Source organism: Gopherus evgoodei, unplaced genomic scaffold (genome assembly GCF_007399415.2).
Source record: "Gopherus evgoodei ecotype Sinaloan lineage unplaced genomic scaffold, rGopEvg1_v1.p scaffold_48_arrow_ctg1, whole genome shotgun sequence".
NCBI lineage: Eukaryota > Metazoa > Chordata > Testudines > Testudinidae > Gopherus > Gopherus evgoodei.
The window spans coordinates 1,242,384-1,263,228 of record NW_022060069.1 but is presented as its reverse complement, the minus strand read 5'-3'; the positions used below and the strand labels follow the sequence as shown (position 1 = coordinate 1,263,228).

The 20,845-nt window shown below is 66.6% G+C and overlaps 3 protein-coding genes across 5 annotated transcripts in view; all 3 read right to left on the bottom strand.

Annotated features, from left to right (window-relative positions):
- Positions 1-2,599: 2,599 nt before the first annotated feature.
- TTC9B (tetratricopeptide repeat domain 9B) lies at positions 2,600-5,775 on the bottom strand. The gene is made up of 3 exons (XM_030546712.1): positions 5,387-5,775; positions 3,220-3,402; positions 2,600-2,726 (listed from the first exon to the last, which is right to left on the bottom strand). Exons 1-3 carry the CDS (start codon positions 5,694-5,696, stop codon positions 2,638-2,640), a joined length of 582 nt encoding a protein of 193 aa, XP_030402572.1. The 5' UTR covers positions 5,697-5,775; the 3' UTR covers positions 2,600-2,637.
- A 639-nt stretch (positions 5,776-6,414) lies between these two features.
- CNTD2 (cyclin N-terminal domain containing 2) lies at positions 6,415-16,825 on the bottom strand. The gene is made up of 10 exons (XM_030546657.1): positions 16,772-16,825; positions 16,467-16,553; positions 11,253-11,360; positions 10,321-10,414; positions 9,902-10,035; positions 9,336-9,434; positions 9,015-9,170; positions 8,002-8,160; positions 7,593-7,771; positions 6,415-7,180 (listed from the first exon to the last, which is right to left on the bottom strand). The coding sequence occupies exons 1-10, from the start codon at positions 16,823-16,825 to the stop codon at positions 7,003-7,005; spliced, it is 1,248 nt and encodes a 415-aa protein (XP_030402517.1). The 3' UTR covers positions 6,415-7,002.
- Positions 16,621-20,845, bottom strand: part of AKT2 (AKT serine/threonine kinase 2) — a 32,784-nt gene continuing 28,559 nt past the window's right edge. For all 3 annotated transcript variants that reach the window (XM_030546727.1, XM_030546724.1, XM_030546725.1), the window contains exon 14: positions 16,621-20,500. In XM_030546727.1, the coding sequence (XP_030402587.1) occupies positions 20,421-20,500 (80 nt within the window). In that variant the 3' untranslated portion in view covers positions 16,621-20,420. The remainder of the gene's footprint in view (positions 20,501-20,845) is intronic.

Here is a 20,845-nt window from a genome sequence, read left to right as displayed (position 1 = left end):
CCCCCCACACTTTAACTGCTAGACCCCACTCTCCTCCCAGAGCCAGGGCGAGAACCCAGGCGTCCGGGCTCTCAGCCCCCCCCCCACACACTTTAACCACTAGACCCCACTCCCCTCCCAGAGAACCCAGGCGTCCGGGCTCCCAGCCCCCCCCAGCCCCCCCCCACGCTTTAACCTCTAGACCCCACTCCCCTCCCAGAGATCCCAGGCGTCCGGGCTCCCAGTCCCCCCCCACGCTTTAACCACTAGACCCCACTCCCCACCGAGGCTTGTACCTGGGAGGTGCTTTAGATTCCATTGCAGCTGTGTTGCCATGGTTACCATAGATCACTGCTGATTGGCTGGAGGCAGAATAGCTCCCCCCCCGCGTCCACCCCCCCCCCGGGTCTCGCCCCAGGCTGGGCCCTGCTGGGAAATGCAGCATCTCCCCCTCCGCACTCAGGGCCCGACCCCTCCCTTCTGTGGGGCGGCCGGGGGGCGGAGGGGCCAGGAGCCAGGACTCCTGGGTCCAATGCCCGGCTTGGCCCTGCTGCCCCGGGCCGGCCTGGCTGGGTAGCGCCCAGCCCCACAGGGGGCCCTGCAGCCTTTTCGGTTCCCACGGGTACGACTGGGAGCCGAATCCCCCATCCCCAGGGTGGGGTCACCGCCAGCTGGGCTGGAGCACCCCAGGGCTGCTGACCCCACACGTGGGGGTGGGTGAAATAATCACAGGGCTGAGGTGTGACCCACACACACCCTGCCCCTGGGAGCTGCCCCCACCCCACCCTGGCCGGTTTCCAGCTTCACTGGCCCCTGGGAGCAGCCCTCACGTCCCCCCACCCGGCCCAGCCCGGTCCAGCCCAGCAGGCTCTCAGCAGATTCAGGCAAACCCCAGGCCGGTTTCCAGCTCCGCTGGCCCCTGGGAGCAGCCCCCACGTACCCCCACCCGGCCTGGCCCAGCCCAGCCCAGCAGGCTCTCAGCAGACTCAGGCAAACCCCAGGCCGGTTTCCAGCTCCGCTGGCCCCTGGGAGCAGCCCCCACGTACCCCCACCCGGCCCGGCCCAGCCCAGCAGGCTCTCAGCAGACTCAGGCAAACCCCGGGCCGGTTTCCAGCTCCGCCTGCCCCCTGAAAGAAGCCCCCACCCCACCCTGGCCAGCTCAGGCAAACCCCAGGCCGGTTTCCGGCTCCGCTGGCCCCTGGGGCCAAGGCCCACGAAACTTTAAGGAAAAGCCGAGATGCTGTCGGCCTGGGCAGGGGCATCTTCACCCCCCCCCGCCTCTCCGCAGCACCAGCCGGGCAGCCCCCAACCCAGTGGCCCCCACCCCAGCCCTTATGCTGCAGGAGGCTCCCCCCTCCCCCAGAAATAAATGGACAGGAGAAAATCAACATGGTTTTTATAGCATCTTCCTTGGGGGGTAGGGGGCGGGTAAATAAACCTTCAACAAGAAATCACAGCAGCCCCCATGGTGCCAGAGCCCATGCTCCCCCCAGCCACAGGCCCCACCTCAGTGCGCCCCTCCCACAGCGTCCAGCTGGTGGTGGGTCTGCTGGGGGTGGGGGTGTAGCCCCCCCCTCCAGGCTGGGCCCTGGGGTCCCACGCAGCCCGTGCTGGGGGCAGGCTGCAGCCCTGGCATGGAGCTGGTTCCCTGGCAGGCAGTGGGGCGGAGGGTACAGGAAGGCAGTGAGCCCAGTGCCCCCATGGCATGCTGTGAAATGGGGGTGTTGCCCTCAGCCCCATGGAGGGGGGCAGTAGCTGGCAGTGGGGTGCACACAGCCACTCTGTGGGTTCTGCCCCCTGCCTTGGGGGGCATGTGGGGGAGACAGGAGGGGCTCCGTGCCAGCCCACCCCCATGGGTACCTGGAGGTCTGGGGGGTTGCCAAGCCCCAGGCCCCTTGGGGTTTACAGGGGCAGGGGGAGTTGGGGCCCTGTGGGGGCCCTGGCCCTGCAGATGCCCCCATCCCCCCACTCCTCCTGATACCATGATAACCCTGGGGGAAGGTAGGTCCCACCCCACCAAACTCCACTGTGGGGCTGGGGGGGGGGTGCCCGCAGACCAGGTACTGCCACCAGCCCCAGGCAGGCTGCTTGTGTGTTCTAGGGGGGGGGTCCCCCCATCCCACAGACATGCCCCCCCCAAACCACAGGGGACAATTTGCCTGATGCTACGGGGTCAATTTACGGGGACTTGGAGGGCGGGGGTGAGAGAACCTCCCCCCCCCAGGCGCTGACTGGAGCAGCCCACAGGCTGCTGCCACGGGCCGGGGGGGGGGTCAGTCCAGCAGCGGGGGCAGGAAGCCCCCCTGCCCCCCATTGTGGGGGTCAGAACTGGGCAGGTCTGTGGGGGCCAGGGCGTTGTGTGTGTAGGTCTCACTCCCCCAGGGCCCCCCCAGCCACCTCCGCGGAGGGGGAAGGAAAGGGGCTGAAAGCAGAAAGCGGGACATTGAGCGTCTGTCCGGGGGGACTCGGCCGGCCGGGGGGGGCCGGGGGCCGGTGTCCGGCCTGGGGGGGCTGGGGGCCGGTGTCCGGCCTGCGGGGGGGGGGGCTCGGCAGGCCTGGGGGGGCTGGGGGCCGGTGTCCGGCCTGGGGGGGGGGCTGGGGGCTCGGCCGGCCGGGGGGGGGCTGGGGGCTCGGCCGGCCGGGGGGGGAGCCCCGGCCCTACGCGATCAGCTCCTGGTAGCCGGGCCGCTGGCCCCCCCGCAGCATCTTCAGCTCCGTCAGCTGGATGTAGCGCAGCACGTTGGTGTCTGGGGAGAGGGGAGAGGGTGAAACCCGCCCCGAGCCCCCCGCGCCCCCGCCTGCCCCACCGCGCCCCCGCCCCACAGCGCCCCCTGCCCCACCACCCGCTACCCCGCCTCTGCCCCACAGCGCCCCCTGCCCCACCACCCGCTACCCCGCCCTCTGCCCCACAGCGCCCCCTGCCCCACCACCGCTACCCCGCCCCTCTGCCCCACCGCGCCCCCGCCCCACCACCCGCTACCCCGCCTCTGCCCCACCTCGCCCCCTGCTGAGGCCCCCTGCCCCACCACCCGCTACCCCGCCCTCTGCCCCACCGCGCCCCCGCCCCACCACCCGCTGCCCCGCCCTCTGCCCCACAGCGCCCCCTGCCCCGCTGCCCCGCCCCACAGCGCCCCCTGCTGAGCTGCCGCCCCGCCACTCGCTGCCCCGCTGCCCCGCCCCACAGCGCCCCCTGCCGCCGAAGCAGGACCCAGGCCGCGCAGGGCGCTCGCTCGGGCTCACCGGCGGGCTCGCGGCTCTGGGCCTCCCGCAGGTAGCGGAGGGCGCGGCCGAAGTCCCCCAGGTGGTAGCAGGCGACGCCCGCCCGGTACGTGGCTTTGAAGTTGCTGCGCTGTTTCTCCAGCACTTTCAGGCAGTATTCGCGCACCCGCTCGTAGTTCACCAGCTCGGACTGCAGCAGGCAGGCTGGGGGCACAGGGGCCGTCAGAGGAGCCGGGGCGCGACGCCCGCCCCCCCGGGACCCAGGAGAGCTGGGGCGCGACGCCCGCCCCCCCGGGACCCAGGAGAGCCGGGGCGCGACGCCCGCCCCCTCGCCCGCCGGGGACCCAGGAGAGCCGGGGGGCGACGCCCGCCCCCTCGCCCGGCCCGGACCCGGGAGAGCTGGGGGCGACGCCCGCCCCCTCGCCCGCCGCGCGGCCGGGACCCAGGAGAGCTGGGCTCACTCCCCCCCGGCTCCCAGGAGGGCAGAGAGTTAAAGGGGCCAGCGCTGCGCTTTGAGATCCCCCCCTTGGCCCCACAGCTCGGCCCCCCATGTGTGCAGAAAGATGTGCTGCCTTTGGCGTTCAGCTTCCATCCCAGCAGCACATGCCAGGCGCTGCCCAGACCCAGGCCAAGACCAGCCCCTAACCCCCAACCTGCAGCCCCCTTCTTCCCCCGCCCTGGGCTCCCCGCCACAGGCCTGCCAGAGCCCCTCACTCTCGATCCGCAGCCCCTAGTGTCCCAGGTGAGGGGCTGGGCCAGAGGATATGGCGATTAAAATATCTTTATTTAAAAGGCGTTTGAAAACAAAAGTTTCCTAGGCAGCTGACCCCCCGCCCGTGGGTCCCAGCAGGGGCACAGGGCCCTGCTCTCTGGAGCTCGTGTCGCCTCAGCCCCCTGCGTGGGGGCTGGAGGAGGCAGCTCCCCCGGCCATGGAAGGAAACGGGTCCCTGGGCCGAGCCAGAGGCTCAGGAGCTGCAAACTGTGGGACCCCAGGTCTCCCATCCCCCTGCTGGGCCCTGGGCTGCCCTTGACCTGTCTCACAGGGCTGCACACGTTGTGGGGAGCAGCAGAACCTGTGGTCTGCCCCCTGGCTGCAAGGGGCTCTGCCCCCCCCACCAGCTGGTAGGGCACCGCAGGGGGCGCCCCACACGCCAGTGGAGAGACGCTAGAAGCCCGGAGCCTGGCTGCTCCCACCAGTGTTTTCTGGTGCAAAGCACAAGCGAAACCCTCGTGCGAAGTGCCAGGCTGCACAGAGCAACAGTGTCAACAGCTGTGCATGGGGCAAGACCCTGTGTCACACGGGCCCAATCCTCAGCCCGGCTCCAGCACCACTTTCGGACTGACCCCAGTGGGACAGCAGGGCCCCGCCAGCCCCACTGAGCAGCCCCATCGCAGGCAGGAGTGACTCCGGATTGACCTCAGTGGCGGGGTGGGTGGCTGGGATCAGAACCAGCCCTGACCCATCACAGGCAGGAGAGACTCCGGATTGACCTCAGTGGCGGGGTGGGGGGCTGGGATCAGAACCAGCCCTGACCCATCGCAGGCAGGAGTGACTCCGGACTGACCTCAGCGCGGGCAGGGGTGGCTGGGATCAGAATCAGCCCCGACCCATCGCAGGCAGGAGTGACTCCGGATTGACCTCAGCGCGGGCAGGGGTGGCTGGGATCAGAATCAGCCCCGACCCATCGCAGGCAGGAGTGACTCCGGATTGACCTCAGCGCGGGCAGGGGTGGCTGGGATCAGAATCAGCCCCGACCCATCGCAGGCAGGAGTGACTCCGGATTGACCTCAGTGGCGGGGTGGGGGGCTGGGATCAGAACCAGCCCCGACCCATCGCAGGCAGGAGTGACTCCTGATTGACCTCAGTGGCGGGGTGGGGGGCTGGGATCAGAATCAGCCCCGACCCATCACAGGCAGGAGTGACTCCAGATTGACCTCAGCGCGGGCAGGGGTGGCTGGGATCAGAATCAGCCCCGACCCATCGCAGGCAGAAGTGACTCCAGATTGACCTCAGCGCGGGCAGGGGTGGCTGGGATCAGAACCAGCCCCGACCCATCGCAGGCAGGACTGACTCCTGATTGACTCCGAATCCAGCCCCATGTTCCCCCCCGGATGGCGTCTCCATCAAGTGTCAGGCGAGGGAATGAGGTGTCTCCGCACCCCCCGCAGCCCCCTGGCCGGCACCTACCCGTCAAGCTGTCGTAACACTCCACCTCGGTGCTCTCCACCAGCCGCAGTTGCTCCTCGGTGAGTGGGCAGCACGGTGGGTCCAGCAGGTTCTGCTCCAGGCTGGCCGCCCCGGCCCGGCCCTGCACCCCCTTGAGCTGCAGCAGGGCCCGGTGGTATTTCCCGATGGCCTCCCGGAACTTCCTCTCCTTGTAGCAGCGGTTTCCGTCCACCTTGAACTGCACGGCCTCCTGGATCTCGCTCTCGGGGGCGCGGGCCCGGTGCCCCCCGCCAGCCCCCGGGCAGCACTGGCCCCGCTCCTGCTCCTCCATGGCCCTGCTCAGGGGCAGGGAGCCATGCGGGGGCCTCGGGCCGAGCTGCGCATAGAGCGGTCGGGGCGCTGGGGGGGGGCCTGGGGGTGGGGGAGCAGCGAGGAGGACGCGCTGCCTGGCTCTGCAGCAACAGTGCCGGGAAAGCTTCCCCCAATGCATTGTGGGAATATCCCGCCGCATCGCAGCAGCACTGACCTGAGATGGCTCCGTGTTAAAAAGCCAGGAGTCCCTTTTTTTGGGGAGGGGCGGTGATCAGGGAATTAATCTGGGCCCCCCCTTTGCAAACCCTCCCCTGCCAGGAATTGTTCCCAGGACACCTGAGTCACAGGCTGCAGCCTCTCTGGCCTCCCTCAAAGCACCACTAGGGCTGTGGGGCAGGGGAGGGAGGCAGACAGCAGAGAGAGCATGTGGGGGGGGGGGCACCTTGCACAATGGGGCCCTGTGTGCATGTGCATCCACCCCTCCACTTCACCACCAGCCCCCCAGCTCTACTGGTGCCCCTCACTCCCGACCCGCAGCCCCTGCTAGCCTGGCCCTGGGCTCCCCCCCGGTTCCACCGGTGCCCCTCACTCCCGACCCGCAGCCCCTGCTGGCCCGGCCCTGAGCTCCCCCCAGTTCTGCCGGTGCCCCTCACTCCCGACCCGCAGCCCCTGCTAGCACATCCCTGCCTCCCCCCAGCTCTGCTGGTGCCCCTCACTCCTGACCTGCAGCACCTGGCACCCCCGGACCTCAGGCCAGACCCCACCATGGTCTAAGCCACCGCCAGTGATGACCCAACCTGCCCCCCAGGGAATGAGTCCCCCTACCTGGGGAAACCACCAGAAACCTGCCTGCTGCTGGCGGCCTGGGCCAAGGGCTGAGCAGCTAGAGCTGGGGGGGGCCCTCCAGGGCATCTCCCCGGTCACACCCCGCAAGCAGCTAGCTCCAGAGTGATTAAAACACTTTATTTGACACACGTGCACGGCCTGTTCCTGATCACACTTGCTTTTTTTTTTTTTTTTTTTTTAAGGCCTGTGCGGGGGGGCCGGGAGTCTCCCCCCCCAATCCCAGCCCTTCAGGGCCGCCGCAGGCCCATGGCCCAGCCCTCTGCACCCAGGGGCAGCAACAGGCTTAGAGAAAATCCCCATCCCTCTGCGCCCCCCTTTCCCCATCCCTATCGATCAGCCCCCCAGCTGTGCGACGGCCCCTGGCCTGCCCAGTCCCCTTCCCTAGTGGGGGGGCAATCGCCACTCACAGGCGGGGGGGACACACAGCGCCCCCCCGAGCAGGGCTGCCGTGGAGATGCCCAGGCCCATTCCTGCTGGGCTCAGGGCGCCGGGCTCCGGCAGTGGGCGAGGTAGTCAGAGCTGGCGATGGCCGGACTGGTGCTGGCCCCCAGCTTCTGGGGCCGCGAGTATTTCAGGAAAACGGCCTGGAGGGTGGAGCCACTGGCCCGGAGCGCGGCCCTGGCCATGGGGCGATGTACAGCACCTAGCGCCTCTTCGCTGCAATGAGAGTGGGGGCAGGGTGTCACCGGCGCAGGAACCCCCCCCCCCACTACTGGGTGACCCCCATACTCCTCAATGCCCGGTGTGGGAACCCCCCCAACCACCCGGTTACCCCCACACTCCCCACTGCTCGGCACGGGGATCCCCACCACCACTCGGGGACCCCTGTACTCCCCATTGCCTGGCGTGGGAACCACCCCCCAACCACCTGGTTACCCCCATACTCCCCACTGCCTGGCACAGGGACCCCCACCACCACCGGGTGACCCCTGTACCCCCAATGCCTGGCATGGTGACCCCCCCACCCCACTGCCCGGTGCGGGGGCTGTGGCTCTGTGGCCCACTCAGGCCCCAGCTCGCCAGAGCGAGACCCCTGGACAGCAGTGCCACCTGCTCCCGTCTCACCCACCTGTACAGGCAGAGCTGCGTGGAGCCCTCCGGCCCGGCGCCCGAGCCCCCGGCACCCGCCTCCTGCTGCACCCGCTGCGCCAGGCCCAGGGCAGCCGCGGCCAGCTGGGCCGGCTCGAACGCCGCACAGTCTGCCTCCATCAGACACAGCTCCAGGAAGTACATGGCCAGGTGATGGACCTGGCAGGGTGACCACGGGTCAGACTGATTCACAGACCCCCCCCTCCCACTGCCAGGAAACCCAGCACCCCTCACCCATCCCTAGACCCCACTCCCCCCCAGCACCGGGGAGTGAACCCAGGAGTCCTGGCTCCAGCTCCCCCTGCTCTAACCACTAGACCCCACTCCCCCCCAGCACCGGGGAGTGAACCCAGGAGTCCTGGCTCCCAGCCCAGCCCCCGGGCACTCACCTCTGGGGCCCAGCGGCCCAGGGCGCCCAGCAGCCGCAGCAGGTGCAGGGGGCTGGTGTAGTACAGCTGGAAGTTGAGGCGGGACAGCACCTTGCGCTCCATGTGCAGCAGCTCCCGGCGGCTGAACGAGTCCTCGGTCATGAAACACAGCTCGGCCGGCTGCGGGGGGGGAGGCGGGAGTCACCCCCCAGCCCCAACACAGCTCGGCCGGCTGCGGGGGGGGAGGCGGGAGTCACCCCCCAGCCCCAACACAGCTCGGCTGGCTGCGGGGGGGGGGGCGGGAGTCACCTCCCAGCCCCAACACAGCTCGGCCGGCTGCGGGGGGGGGCCGGGAGTCACCCCCCCAGCCCCAACACAGCTCGGCCGGCTGCGGGGGGGGGCCGGGAGTCACCCCCCCAGCCCCAACACAGCTCGGCCGGCTGCAGGGGGGGGCGGGAGTCACCCCCCAGCCCCAACACAGCTCGGCCGGCTGCGGGGGGGGGCGGGAGTCACCCCCCAGCCCCAACACAGCTCGGCCGGCTGCCGGGGGGGGGCGGGAGTCACCCCCCAGCCCCAACACAGCTCGGCCGGCTGCAGGGGGGGGGCGGGAGTCACCCCCCAGCCCCAACACAGCTCGGCCGGCTGCAGGGGGGGGCGGGAGTCACCCCCCAGCCCCAACACAGCTCGGCCGGCTGCAGGGGGGGGCGGGAGTCACCCCCCAGCCCCCTGACTGTCACCCCCCACCCCCTTGACTCTCCCCTCCCAGCCCCCCGATGCCACCCCCCAACTGTCACCCCCCACCCCCCCGACTCTCTCCTCCTGGCCAGCTTCCCCCAGCCCTTCCTAGAAACAACAGAACCCAGGCATCTGGGCGCCCAGCCCCCACCCCGCTCTAATCACTAGCCCCCACTCCCCTCGGCGAGCCAGGGAGGAACCCAGGCATCCGGGCACCCAGCCCCCACCCCCCGCTCTACCCACTAGCCAGCCCCCCGTGAGCCGGGGAGGAACCCAGGCGTCCGGACACCCTGCCTTACCTCGGGGACGGTGCACTCCTCCACTTTGCAGGCCAGGAAGAGGCAGGTGACGCTCAGCAGCTGCAGGGCTGGGACCCTCACTCGCGCCACCTTCATGTAGGCGTTCATCAGGTACACGGCCAGGTACAGCGTCTCGTCCGCCAGGCCCAGGTACTCCTGGGGGACCGGGTCACCGGGGCAACCGTCAGCAGAGCCACCGGTCACCAAGGCAACTGGGGGGGCACCGAGTGCTGAGGAGGGGGATTATTGCCCATTTTATACAGGGGAAACTGAGGCACCCCAAGGTGCCAGGCGCGGGGGAGGGGTCTCACCGATACCTACGTGCACCTGTACGAGCCAGTCGACGATCAGCGCCCGCATCTCGGCCGTCAGGGCGCGCGGCACCTCCCAGCTCCGGAAGACGTAGCTGGATTGTTTTCTCTGGGGATGGGAGCCACATGTGGGGATGGGGCAGCCACCGAGCCCAGGCCCACAAGGGACACGCCACGGAGCTGGACCAGACCGGGGAGAGAACCCAGGAGTCCTGGCTCCCAGCCCCCCTGCTCTAACCACTAGACCCCACTCCCCTCCCAGAGCCGGGATAGACCCCAGGAGTCCTGGCTCCCAGCCCCCCTGCTCTAACCACTAGACCCCACTCCTCCCCCAGACCGGGGATGGGACCCAGAAGTCAGCTGGGGCCTTTGGGTTGCTCCTGGGGGAAATCCCCATTTTTCATCATGCGGGTAGCCGTGGGGGTGTGGGGGGGCTGGTCCTGACCTGTCCAACCCCCCAGAAAGCTGCTCCCCCCACCCAGGGACATCAGCCATGGGAGAGCCGGGGAGCCGCTGTCATGTGACCTTTAACCCCACCCCACTGGCCCCGCTGCCCCAAGCCCCCCCCGCACACACCATCATGCTGGTGAAGATGTCCCAGGCGTAGTCCTGCTCCAGGGCCATACCCAGACTGACCAGCGCCTGGCTCAGCTCCTCGGCCAGCGCCTCGGGCACGCAAAGCAGCGCCTGGGCCCCCCCGGGCGGCCCCCCTGCGGGGAGAGACGGGTCACCAGCCACGGACAGAACCGGGCACGGGACTAACGAACTTTTCATTCATGGCTCCTCAGCCCCTAGGCACCTTCCCTCAGGGGTCCTGGCCTCCCTCAGGGGTCCTCCCCAACGTCCGCCCCACCCCAGAGGCAGGTGCATTGTGGGCTGCCTGGTGTGCAGCTCCTGCCGCTGTGGGGCCCTGCGGGGGAGGGATGCTGAGATGGTTGCACCCTGGGCCCCCAGCCTCCCACCCCACAGCCCAAGCCCTCCAGCCAGGCCCCTACCTCTCTGCAGGACGGGGGTCGCCGGGACCCTGGGGCAAACAGCTGCTGCTTTCTCTGGCGCCGCCTCTCGGACCCGGCTGCCCTGCGGCTTCTTCTGCAAGAGAGAGGGGCGTGGGCGGGGAGCCGCCACCAGCCCCGCACCCCCAAACAGCCCACCGGGGGAGTGCTGCAGGGGCCCCCAGGGACAGCAGGGCCTAGGCGGGCAGCTGAGAACACCCCTGTGACCATCAGTGCCCAGCTGCCATGGTGGGAACCAGCCACCCTAGGACGACAGGTCTGGGACCCTGAGCCCCCCAGAGCCTGGCACCCCCACTCCCGCCTGGCGGCCCCTCAGCCCCAGGGGCGTTTGGGAGAAAGACCCCGGCATCCTGGCCGACAACCTGAGACACTGCCGGGATTCACCGCCCAAGAGCGGCCCAGGCCTTGATATCTGCCCCCCAGGAGTGCAGCAACTGGCCAGAGGCACGCGCCCCCAGCCCCTGCTGCCCCCTAAGGCTGGGCTGGCCCGCCCAACTGGGGGCCTCCTTAGATACTTCCTCCTGCCCCCCATGGGGGACCCCTCCAAGCCGCTGTGACCCGTCCCCGCACAGTCCGAGCTTTGAGAATGCCTATTAGGTGTGTTACGGTAGCACCCACCCTTCCCATTGTGCCAGGCTCTGCCCAGACCCCGACCGAGATCAGGGCCCTGCCCACAGAGCTCCCGGCCTGCACAGGCAGAAGAAGGGTCCTTCTCCCCATGGACAGGTGGGGAAACCGAGGCACAGATGTGGGGCAGGTCCGGGGCAGCAGTAGCAGAGCTGGAAGCTGCGTTTGGTCGCCTCAGGGCCCATCCGGCTGCTCTCGAGGCTGCAGCCCCTGGGGCGGTGGGTGTTGGGTGCTGCACAGACAGCAAACGTGCTCCCCCCGCCCCCGCCCCAGGGCTCCGAACTCACCTTCCTGGCCCCCTTGTCCCCTCCAGGGCCTTTGTTCTTGCTTTTCAGCGGCTCCCGTTTCTCTTCTGCCTGCAGCTGCTGAGAGACCTGGGGGTCAGGGGGGTGACCCCATCATGGGGGCAGGGGGGATTCCTGGACCCCACAACACCCCCTAGGGGAGCGCCATGGGGCCTGCGAGACAGAGTTTGGCCTGGAGGTCGCTGGCCCCAGGCTGAGCTGCCTCCTGGGGCTGGGGAACCCTAACCTGGGCCCTGTCCCCCAGAAGGGAGCCCCACACACGCACCAGCACCCCACAGTGCAGCCCCAGGACTCCTGGATTCCAGCCCCAGCCTTTGGGGGGGGGGAGCTTGTTATGGGCACAGGATGCCCCCACCCCAGCAAGTGCTCAAGACCCAGGCATCCAGACCCAGAGAACATGGACTGGGCAAGGAGGGGTGGGACTTGCTTTCTGTGGGGCTGGGCCCAGAGCCCAGCCTGATTCACTGGGGGTGGGGCAGGGAGACCCCCTCCCCCAGATTCCAGCCCCCACCTGGCTACTGGAGGGGGAATCTCCCAGGGGCAGGTCCTGGGGTTCCCAGGGGGCAGCTGATGCTCAGGGGCCTTTAGCAGCCCCCAGGCCCAGGCTGGTACCATTCTCTGCTGGGGGGGCCAGGCTCTCAGCTCATGGTACTTGGGGGGTTGGCCCAGTGCAGCCTGCATCATGCTACCGGCAAGAGGCCCCAGGGACAGGCACCAGCTGAGGGCTGTGGCCCTGGCCCTGCTAATTAATGCTTCGTTAGGGGCCAGGTGGGGGCCCCGTGCGCTATTGGTGCAGCTCAGCCCAGATTAGTGCCCAGCCATTGGCTCAGGCCGGGGGTGGGGAGGGGCTGGGCCCATCAGAGCTCCCCCCACCAGGCGCATGAAGGGAGGGGGATGTGGGGGGGAAGGGTCTGTTCCCAGGTGCTGAGTCACTTCATCGAGCCCTGGGGGGCACGAGGTCCCAGGACGCAGCAGGGTTGGGAAAAGCCCCTGGCCTGGCCCAGCACAGTCGAGTGGGGGGAGTGGGGCACGTTTCTCCCCTTTGCGGAGTCATCAAAGCACCCGGCGGTTCCAGCCTGAACACAGGCAGACCCATGAATAAAATGAGGGGCTGCGGGTCGGGAGTGAGGGGCACCGGCAGAGCTGTGAGGGGCAGGACTGGGCTGGCAGGGGGCTGCGGGTCGGGAGTGAGGGGCACTGGCAGAGCTGTGAGGGGCAGGACTGGGCTGGCAGGGGGCTGCGGGTCGGGAGTGAGGGGCACTGGCAGAGCTGTGAGGGGCAGGACTGGGCTGGCAGGGGGCTGCGGGTCGGGAGTGAGGGGCACTGGCAGAGCTGTGAGGGGCAGGACTGGGCTGGCAGGGGGCTGCGGGTCGGGAGTGAGGGGCACCGGCAGAGCTGTGAGGGGCAGGACTGGGCTGGCAGGGGGCTGCGGGTCGGGAGTGAGGGGCACCGGCAGAGCTGTGAGGGGCAGGACTGGGCTGGCAGGGGGCTGCGGGTCGGGAGTGAGGGGCACTGGCAGAGCGGGGCTGGGCTAGCAGGGGCTGCAAGTCAGGAGTGAGGGGCAGAAATTCTTGAGAATATTTGTGGCTGAGATGAAGTGGGGGGGGTTCTTGGGTTTCCTTGTTTTCCCAGGGTGTTGCATGCAGAGGGAGTGGGACTCGGTGTCCCCGGGTGTTACTGGTTTAACGAGGGGAGGGGAGAGGGAGTTTGTTGGGACACAGGACCGGGGAGAGAACTGGGGAGCCCAGCCGATGGCCTGGAGGATGGAGACCCCAGAGACTGGTGACCTGGTGGCCCAGCTCAGGAGTCATAGCCGGTTCTGGCCACCTGACCAGCCGGCTCCAGCCAGAGGGGGGCTGAGAGGGGAGGAGACCCAGGCCATCCTGTTTACCACACGACCGTTTCCCTGGAGAGAAGCCAATCAACGGGGGGGGGGGGGGGAAGCAGGGGGGCTCGGGGCTGGAGAGGGGGAGCAGGCAGAGCCCCCCTGGCTGCAGGGGGACTGGGATGTGCTGGGCTGAGGGAGGCCAGGCCTGAGGCCGGAGAGTTTCCTGTGCTGGGTTCGGATGCTCAATTAACCCTCCTGTGTTACGCTGGGGGAGAGTCGCTCCGGGCTAGAGAACAGGGGGGATCATCCCCTTCAGGGGCTGGAGGCCCCAGGGGCCCAGAGCGAGGGGACTCCCTGGGGGGGCCCACAGCAGAGACAGACGTACTGAGGCTCGGAGAGGTGCGGCTCCAGGAGGTGGAGGGGCCTGACCCCCAGAGAGAGTGGCCCCCCCAAGAAGGGCTGTGGCACTGAAGGGGGTTCTGTGATGGAGCAGGGAGCAGGTGGATTTGCCCTGGGAATGACGCAGGGGGGTTACACTGGGGGGGGGCGAAGTGACACCTTCTGCCCTGGAGACTAAACAAAGGGAGGAGGAGCAGGGGGAGGGGAAAGAGCAGCTGGAGGAGTTTTTTGTGATCAGTCTGTCACAGAGTGTGGGGAGTCTGGCCCTGCACCCCTCTTCCTGGGACCCACAGTGACTCTTAGCCAGCCAGTAAAACAGAAGGTTTATTGGACAACAGGAACACAGGTTACAGCAGAGCTTGCAGGCACAGTCAGGACCCCTCCACCGAGTCCTTCTGGGCTTTCAGGGTGCTTGGATCCTAGCTAGGATCCCCTGAATTCCGCCCACACAGCCCCAAGCCCAAACTCAAACTGCTTCCCTCCTGCCACTCCCTTCCTTTGTCCCCTTCCCGGGCAAAGGTGTTGACCTTTCCCCTCCCTTACCTAGCTCAGGTTACAGGCCCTGGCATCGTCCATCCCCTAAAGTCCTCCCCTGCTCTCCCACTCCCCACACAGACAGTCCCTACTCCATCACATCTCTCCCCCCTTCGAGACTGAACTGAGCGGGGTCACTCTGCCCAGTGACCTGGGGAAGTTCAGGGTCCCCTCTCCAGGACAACGCGTCCGCTGTCAGGTTGGCACTTCCCTTCCCATGGACCACGTCCATGTCATAGTCCTGCAGGAGCAGGCTCCACCTCAGGAGCTTGGCGTTGGCTCCTTTCATCTGGTGCAGCCAGGTCAGGGGAGAGTGGTCGGTGTACACGGTGAAGTGTCGCCCAAAGAGATATGGCTCTAGCTTCTTAAGGGCCCATACCATGGCCAGACATTCCTCTCGATGGCCGCGTAGCTTTGTTCCCGGGGTAGCAGCTTCTTACTCAGGTACACGATGGGGTGTCTCTCCCCCTTTTCATCCTCCTGCATTAACACCGCCCCCAGTCCCGTGTCTGAGGCGTCGGTGAACACCATAAAGGGTTTGTCAAAATCTGGGTTTGCCAGAACTGGGCCACTAACCAGAGCCTCCTTCAGCGCCCGGAAAGCCTCCTGGCACTGCTCAGTCCAGATCACCTTGTCTGGCTTCCCCTTCTTGCACAGTTCAGTGATGGGGGCGGCTATGGCACTAAAGTGGGGCACGAACCTTCGATAGTACCCCGCCATCCCAATAAAGGCCTGGACCTGCTTTTTGGTTTGGGGAGCAGGCCAGTCTCTGATCACCTCCACCTTGGCTGGTTCCGGCTTCAGGCAGCCGCTCCCCACCCAATGGCCCAGGTAAGATACTTCAGCCATCCCCACCTTGCACTTCTCAGCCTTTACTGTTAACCCAGCCTTTCGGAGTCGGTCCAGGACTTGTGCCTCCGATGAAGTGGGCTGTAGCCCACGAAAGCTTATGCTGAAATAAACGCGTTAGTCTCTAAGGTGCCACCAGGATCCTGTTCTTTTCGCGGACACCACTGCTCTGAAACAACTTCTTATCGAGGCTCCTATTACCCCCTACCCCATCCCAATTGTTCACATTTGCTGTCTGGTCCCCCTGGCTCTAGTGCACATCGTGAACTGTCTCCTTCACTGCCTCGTGCAGCTCTCTGCTTGGCGGTGCCTGTGCACTTCCACGGGCTCGGACACCTCGCCAAGCGGGATTATTGTGCGACGTTTTAGCCTGGAAAGGTGCCTGACCCAGGGGAGCCGGGCTGAGGCCCAGCGATTGTGACGTGATTGCAGCAGGCTGGTGCCATGGTACAGCCGTGGCTGGGCGACCGTGGGACACATGGGGCTGTGCCTGCCGGGCGTATGGGGCCTCAGGGGAGAACTGAGGGCAAGGGGGGGTGGCTGCAAAATCCCCCTGCTTCTGCCCCCCCATCCCACAGCCTGTTTTGCAAAAGGTGTGTATGGGGGGGGGGGGGGGGGGAAGGGTTTAAACCCTGATGTCCAAGCGAAAATCCAACCTGGGTAATAATCCCCTTCGGCCTCCCTAAATCTCCCTGCAGCTTCAGATGGATGCAGGATCCTTCCTTGCAGCCGTTCGCTGCTGCTGTTGAACAGTTGGTTTCACCCCAGAGGTGGCTGCATAGCATCTCAGCACAGCACAACAGGTCCCTGCCCCAGGTCTCACGCCAGACACAGCTGTTTTCCTCGAGGCAGCGACCTTGTGTCATGAGTATTTGGTTTGTGAAGGGGATCGGGTCCCGCTGGGTTGGGGCCCAGAGAAAGGGAATGAAAGGGCCACGCTGCAGCCACACTGCTGTGCGAAGGGGGCGGGAAGCGGCAGTCAAGCAAGGAGCACAGGGGCTGGGAACAGTCTCCCCAGACAATGCGAGGCAGGTCCCTCCCTCTCTCGGCCTCAGCTCCCCCTCGGTAATATGGGGGGAAAGGATCCTCTGAGGGACCCAGAGCGTATCTGTGTCTGAGCAGTGCCTGGCGCAAGGGGGCCCTGCTCTGGGCCAGGGGCTGGGCAGCGCTGGCCCCACAGGGCCAGGAGATGCTCACAGGAACGTGTGTTCCTTGGGGAGCAGCTCCTGAACCCCCACCCAGAGCCAGCCCCACCCCATGCCTTGGCTGCTGGGCTCCCTTCGGACCTGGCGAGTCGCTGTGTGGACACAGGCCTGTGGGGGTGCACGTGGGCCTGGATGCCCCCAGGCCAGGTCCCTGCAGACTCCAGAGGACACAGGGAGTTTCCTGCAGACCTGGGGGGCTCCCCAAGGGAACAGGGGGTGCCAGGCCCGGTTGGCTGAGGCTCGGCCCCCCTCAGAACCGGGCCCTGGAGCCTGGATTTCCTAGTGAAACACTGCGAGCAGGTGCCGGCCTGGGAAAGGAGGCCACTGCCCAGCCCTGCAGGGTGCAGGTGGGCGGACGCTGGGCAGGGGCCAGGTTCTCACCCCAGCGTTGCGGGTCTCTGGGGCCTCTCTCTGCCGCAGCAGGCCGGACACGCCCGACAGGATCCGGGGTTGGAGCGAGGGCAGTTCCTGGGGGCAAACCCCAGCGCCGGGATTGGGAGGGCGAGGGGGGGATACAACATGTGGGACCCAAAGCTCCAAAAACCATTTTATTGCTTGTACCGTACAAATCCAAGGGCGCAGGTGAGCGCAGCGTGGACAGATTTACAGAACCAAACACTCCAGGAACCTCACCTGCCCGGTCCTAGGCAAAGCAGAATATCCCGAACTCACGAACCTTATCTTACAGAGCGACTCAGCCGGGCCGCGTGCAGTCCAAATCCAGCTTTGGAGACGTTCATCCCCCATCGCTGTGGGAGACGCACTTCAGCTGGTGCAACTCCGCAGCGGGGGTGTCCGGACGCCGCCCTGCCCTGCGCCAAGGGGGCCGCTGACGGCTCCTGGCACACCCCAGCCCCACAGCAGAGCTCAGACATGCCACAAAGCAAAACCTCCCACCCCCCGAGGGGAGAAAGCTCCTGCCCCGCTGGCTGCTCGTCCACTCTCAAAGCTAGGTGGCTGCTGGGCTGGGCCGCACACCAGGGCAGAGTAGAAGGTCTCAATGGGAACTGTGCCTGGGATAGCTCCTGCCAGCTGGGGGGCAGCCCTCGCCCCTTGGTGAGGCACAGAAGGGCACTGGATGGGCAGCAAAGCCTGTAGTGCTGGTGGGAGGGGAGGTCTTGGCAGCCCAGCACCTGAGCCAGGTGAATCAACATGAAATTCCGGCGACACGCAGCAAGCGAAAGGCCAAACGGGCATTAAGGTTCAGCGAGAAACAGCCAGAGCACCGCACAGGGGGGCACCTGCCCAAAGCACCGTGCCCGGGCGGGGGGGGGGGGTGACCTGGTCACAGACAGGCAACCCAGGTGGCCACATGGGTTTTAAATTAAAGCTTTGCCAAGGTCCCACCTGGCTCCCTGACACGCAGCGTGAAATACACAGGCCGAGCAATGATGCTTCTCCACCCCGGCAGCAGCCGGCAGCCCAGGCACGGGGGGGACGCGCTGCTCGCCGGACGCTGAAGCCGCCAGATGAGTTCTGCACATTCAGAACTGGCCTCGGCCGCTGACGCACAGGCCTGCCGCAGAGCTTGGGGAAGCCCAGGGAGGTTGAAGGCACCGGACTGGGAGACGGGGGTTTCCTCCCCAGCTGTGTAACCCTGGGGGCGTTCCCTGGGGGAGCAATGGGGATAAACCTTCTGATGAGACCCTTGGGGCAGCACCGAGCCTGGCGGGGACCCCTCCCCAGGCCCAGCTGCGGCCAGGAGCAGACCCCATCGCAGGGGGGAGACGAGCTTCTCTCCAATAGAGGCAGGGGACAAATCCGGCTCCTCAGTTCAGCCTGGGGCTGCCCATGCAGGGCCGTTCCCAGATGGACTCCAGCAGCTCGGGGACACCTGCCGTTCCGTGGGTCCCACGCCAGAGCCCTGGGCTGCGGGAGGAGACAGACCGGCGCTGCCAGGACTCTCCGGCGTGCTCTGAACGAGCAGGGGAAACCACCCCAGCCCCCTGTGCCAGTACTGCCAGGGGCACGTCCCAAGAACCATCCCCATCCGAGTGCCAAGTCCCTGAGCCTCAAATTCAGGCCAAGTCACCGCGTGCGAGTGACGCTGGAGCCATATCTGGGGATGGAAGGGTCACGGGGACCCCTCGCTGAGTAGCCCCAGATCCTGCAGCAAACGGGGCCCAGCCCGGGCTCAGCCCTGCGGTCCGGCCCGCAGCTCAGAACCGCGGGCGCCTTTCCGGGGGGCAGCCGAGCAGTGGTACATCTCCCCCACGTCGCAGCCAGACTGCACGGCTGGCTCCCGCATTTGGGACAAGGCTCTCGCCCTCCCTGAGAAATTCAGAGGCTTTGGCGAGGAGCAGCCGGGACCCAGAGCAGCGCCGGCTCTGACACTGGTAAAAGCAGCAGAAATACTCAAGAGCTTAACAACAAAGAGCTGGCAAGTATGCCAAGCCCCAGTGCAGCAACCCCGGGGCCTGACTGCAGAGCAGGAGCCGAGCACTTTGGGCGTCTGTACCGAGAGCCCTGGCCCCCCACCCCTCAGACCAAACCTAATCGTCTATTTCCCAAACCACGAGGCCACGCGGTGTCCTGGGCGTCAGCCGTTCATCGGTGCGTCCCTTGCCTGCAAGGGAACCGCCCCACGGGGAACCCACCCCCGGAATTCATGGCCAACTGGCTGACTTAAGTGGAAATCTTGGGGAAACAGACCCCGCATGCCAGGACGCAGCTTGGCCCAGGCACCAGAGCAGGTGAGAATGTTCCATCAAAACGTGTCTGACAAACACCACGGGGGCCAGGTTCTCTGTCTGAGCAGCTGCAGCAAGCCCCGGCGTCCGGGTCCCCCGACAAATGCCCTACACTGTGGGTGTAACCGGCACCCCAGGCACAATGGCAGCCACCCAGGGCCATGCAATTGACAGCCCAGGCGTAGCTCAGAGCCGCTGGGCAGGGAGACACGCTGTGGCTCCACGACGCCGGGAGGAGCAGAAGGCAGCTGCTCCCCACCGCCCCTCAAAGCTGCAGATGGCTTCAGACCGTCTGAGTCTGACATGCAGGGTCCAGGAGCCGGCAGCCTAGTGACAAGGGGGAAGAGTGCTCAGCGCCTGCGACTCACAATGGTCTCTGGCGCCCGATGCACTCTGCCCAGCCACTGGCGCTGGGTGGGACTGTGCCGCGCTCCCCAGCCCCTCGGCAGCGTCAGTGACAGCGCAGGGGGCGTCCTGATGGGCAAACGGGGCCTTTGGCGTGTGCTGTGGGAAAAGCTTAGCCCAGACGGGGGGCTCAGCTGGGGAGCGAGAGGCTCACAGGAGCTGTGGAGGAAGGAGCGTCTCCGGCCGAGCGCTGCAGAGTTTATTAGCCGCCCGGTTGTTCTGTAGATAATCCTGCCGCACGCCAGGTGTGAACTAATCGCAGCGCCGACTTCTGGCTTTAAGGCAGCTTTGAAGAAAAAACGTTATTGCTTTTACAGCTGTGTGCGTCATACACAGGTACAGCCATTGCCTGGGGTCGGCTTTCCCCCGACCTTCCTGACACGTCACGTCCTGTGGAAAGAGCCGGCTTCTTCCTTCGTGCTATTGTGCCATGGGAGCCTTGCTGAGTCTCCAAGTGCTCCCGTCCCTCCCTCCTGCCCGCCCGCCAAGGTCCACGCGGCTCTGGCTTCCACCGGCTCGGTTGTGCCCCTTTCCCGTCAGGTGCAGGAAGGGTGTAAAGATGTAACAGGCAGAAGAGAAAACAGGACCCACGAACCCAACCCTGGGGCTGGGAGCCAGCGTCCCTCACCGCACCGGAGCCGAGCTAACGGAGCAATGAAGTAAACAGCCCTCAGGACTGAGGGCCAACCCGCCGGGCTGTCGGCCTGCTCCGAGGGTTTACTGTGCATCCCAGCGGAGAGTCCCGTTCCGTCCCATCCTATCCACTCGGTGGCGCTCTCCATAACCACCAGAAAGCTCGGCATTCCTGGCGAGTCAGTTTCAATTCCACAGGATTCCTCTCCACGAACTTCTCTCCGGGTCTGGGTTTAGGTTATGGCTAGCTGACATCCCGGCCCGCAGGGCGCAAGGGGCCCTCGGACGCTGGAGGAAGGCTCACTCGTGGGGTGGGCTGTCTCTAAAAGCTGTAAGCACTTCTAGGAGTTTAAAAATCAAAGCAACCCCATGGTGCTGAACCAGCAGGGCTCGGAGCTGCTCAGAGCAACAGAGCAGGAGCACTTCCTTCCTTTCACAGCGGCTCCGTCCGGCGGTGCGATGCCAGGCTGGCGGCGTTTCAAACAGCTGGGGCTACCCCTGCACCTCCGGGAGCCGGGCCAGTGTGTGACCAGATTGCTGGAGAGAAATCCCAGGAACAAAACCAAGTTCTCCCATGCTCGGAGCCCAAGTCTCTGCCTGCTGCCGCCTATTCTCGGATGCTGGCGGAGTAGGAGAACTGGGGGAAGTGCGTCCGCTGATCGGCCTCCAGGGAGTCCATGCTGTCATCTGCAGCCAGAGAGAGAAGTGGCTTATGGGGAGGGGGGGTGTCTCCAAGCACCACAGGGAGTTGGGAGCACAGCACCCAGGTGGCCTTCAACAGGACTCATGCTCCTAAACCCCTTGGGTGCTTCCGCAAATCACTCCAGAACGCCAGGAGTCGGGCTACGTGGTGTTATCTCTGCCTCCTTCCCACCAAGAGAAAGCCGGGAGCCGGTGGGCTGGAACCGCGGAGGCCTGCTCCCAGCTTGGTCCCAGGCTACACTGGGGACCACCGTTCCCTTCTCCCTCCACGAGTGGCTCTCGCTGCGTGTCTGAGCAGCACCCAGCAACACAAGGCCCCAACCTGCGCCG

Coding starts and splice junctions, on each gene's coding strand:
- TTC9B (XM_030546712.1), bottom strand. CDS start 5,696: ATGGAGGAGCAGGAGCGGGGCCAGTGCTGCCCGGGGGCTGGCGGGGGG. Junction 3,403..5,386: donor GTGTTACGACAGCTTGACGG/GTAGGTGCCGGC, acceptor CTGTGCCCCCAG/CCTGCCTGCTGCAGTCCGAG. Junction 2,727..3,219: donor CCAGAGCCGCGAGCCCGCCG/GTGAGCCCGAGC, acceptor CCCTCTCCCCAG/ACACCAACGTGCTGCGCTAC.
- CNTD2 (XM_030546657.1), bottom strand. CDS start 16,825: ATGAACGTCTCCAAAGCTGGATTTGGACTGCACGCGGCCCGGCTGAGT. Junction 9,435..9,901: donor ACATCTTCACCAGCATGATG/GTGTGTGCGGGG, acceptor TCCCATCCCCAG/AGAAAACAATCCAGCTACGT. Junction 7,772..8,001: donor TGGGCCGCTGGGCCCCAGAG/GTGAGTGCCCGG, acceptor TCACCCTGCCAG/GTCCATCACCTGGCCATGTA.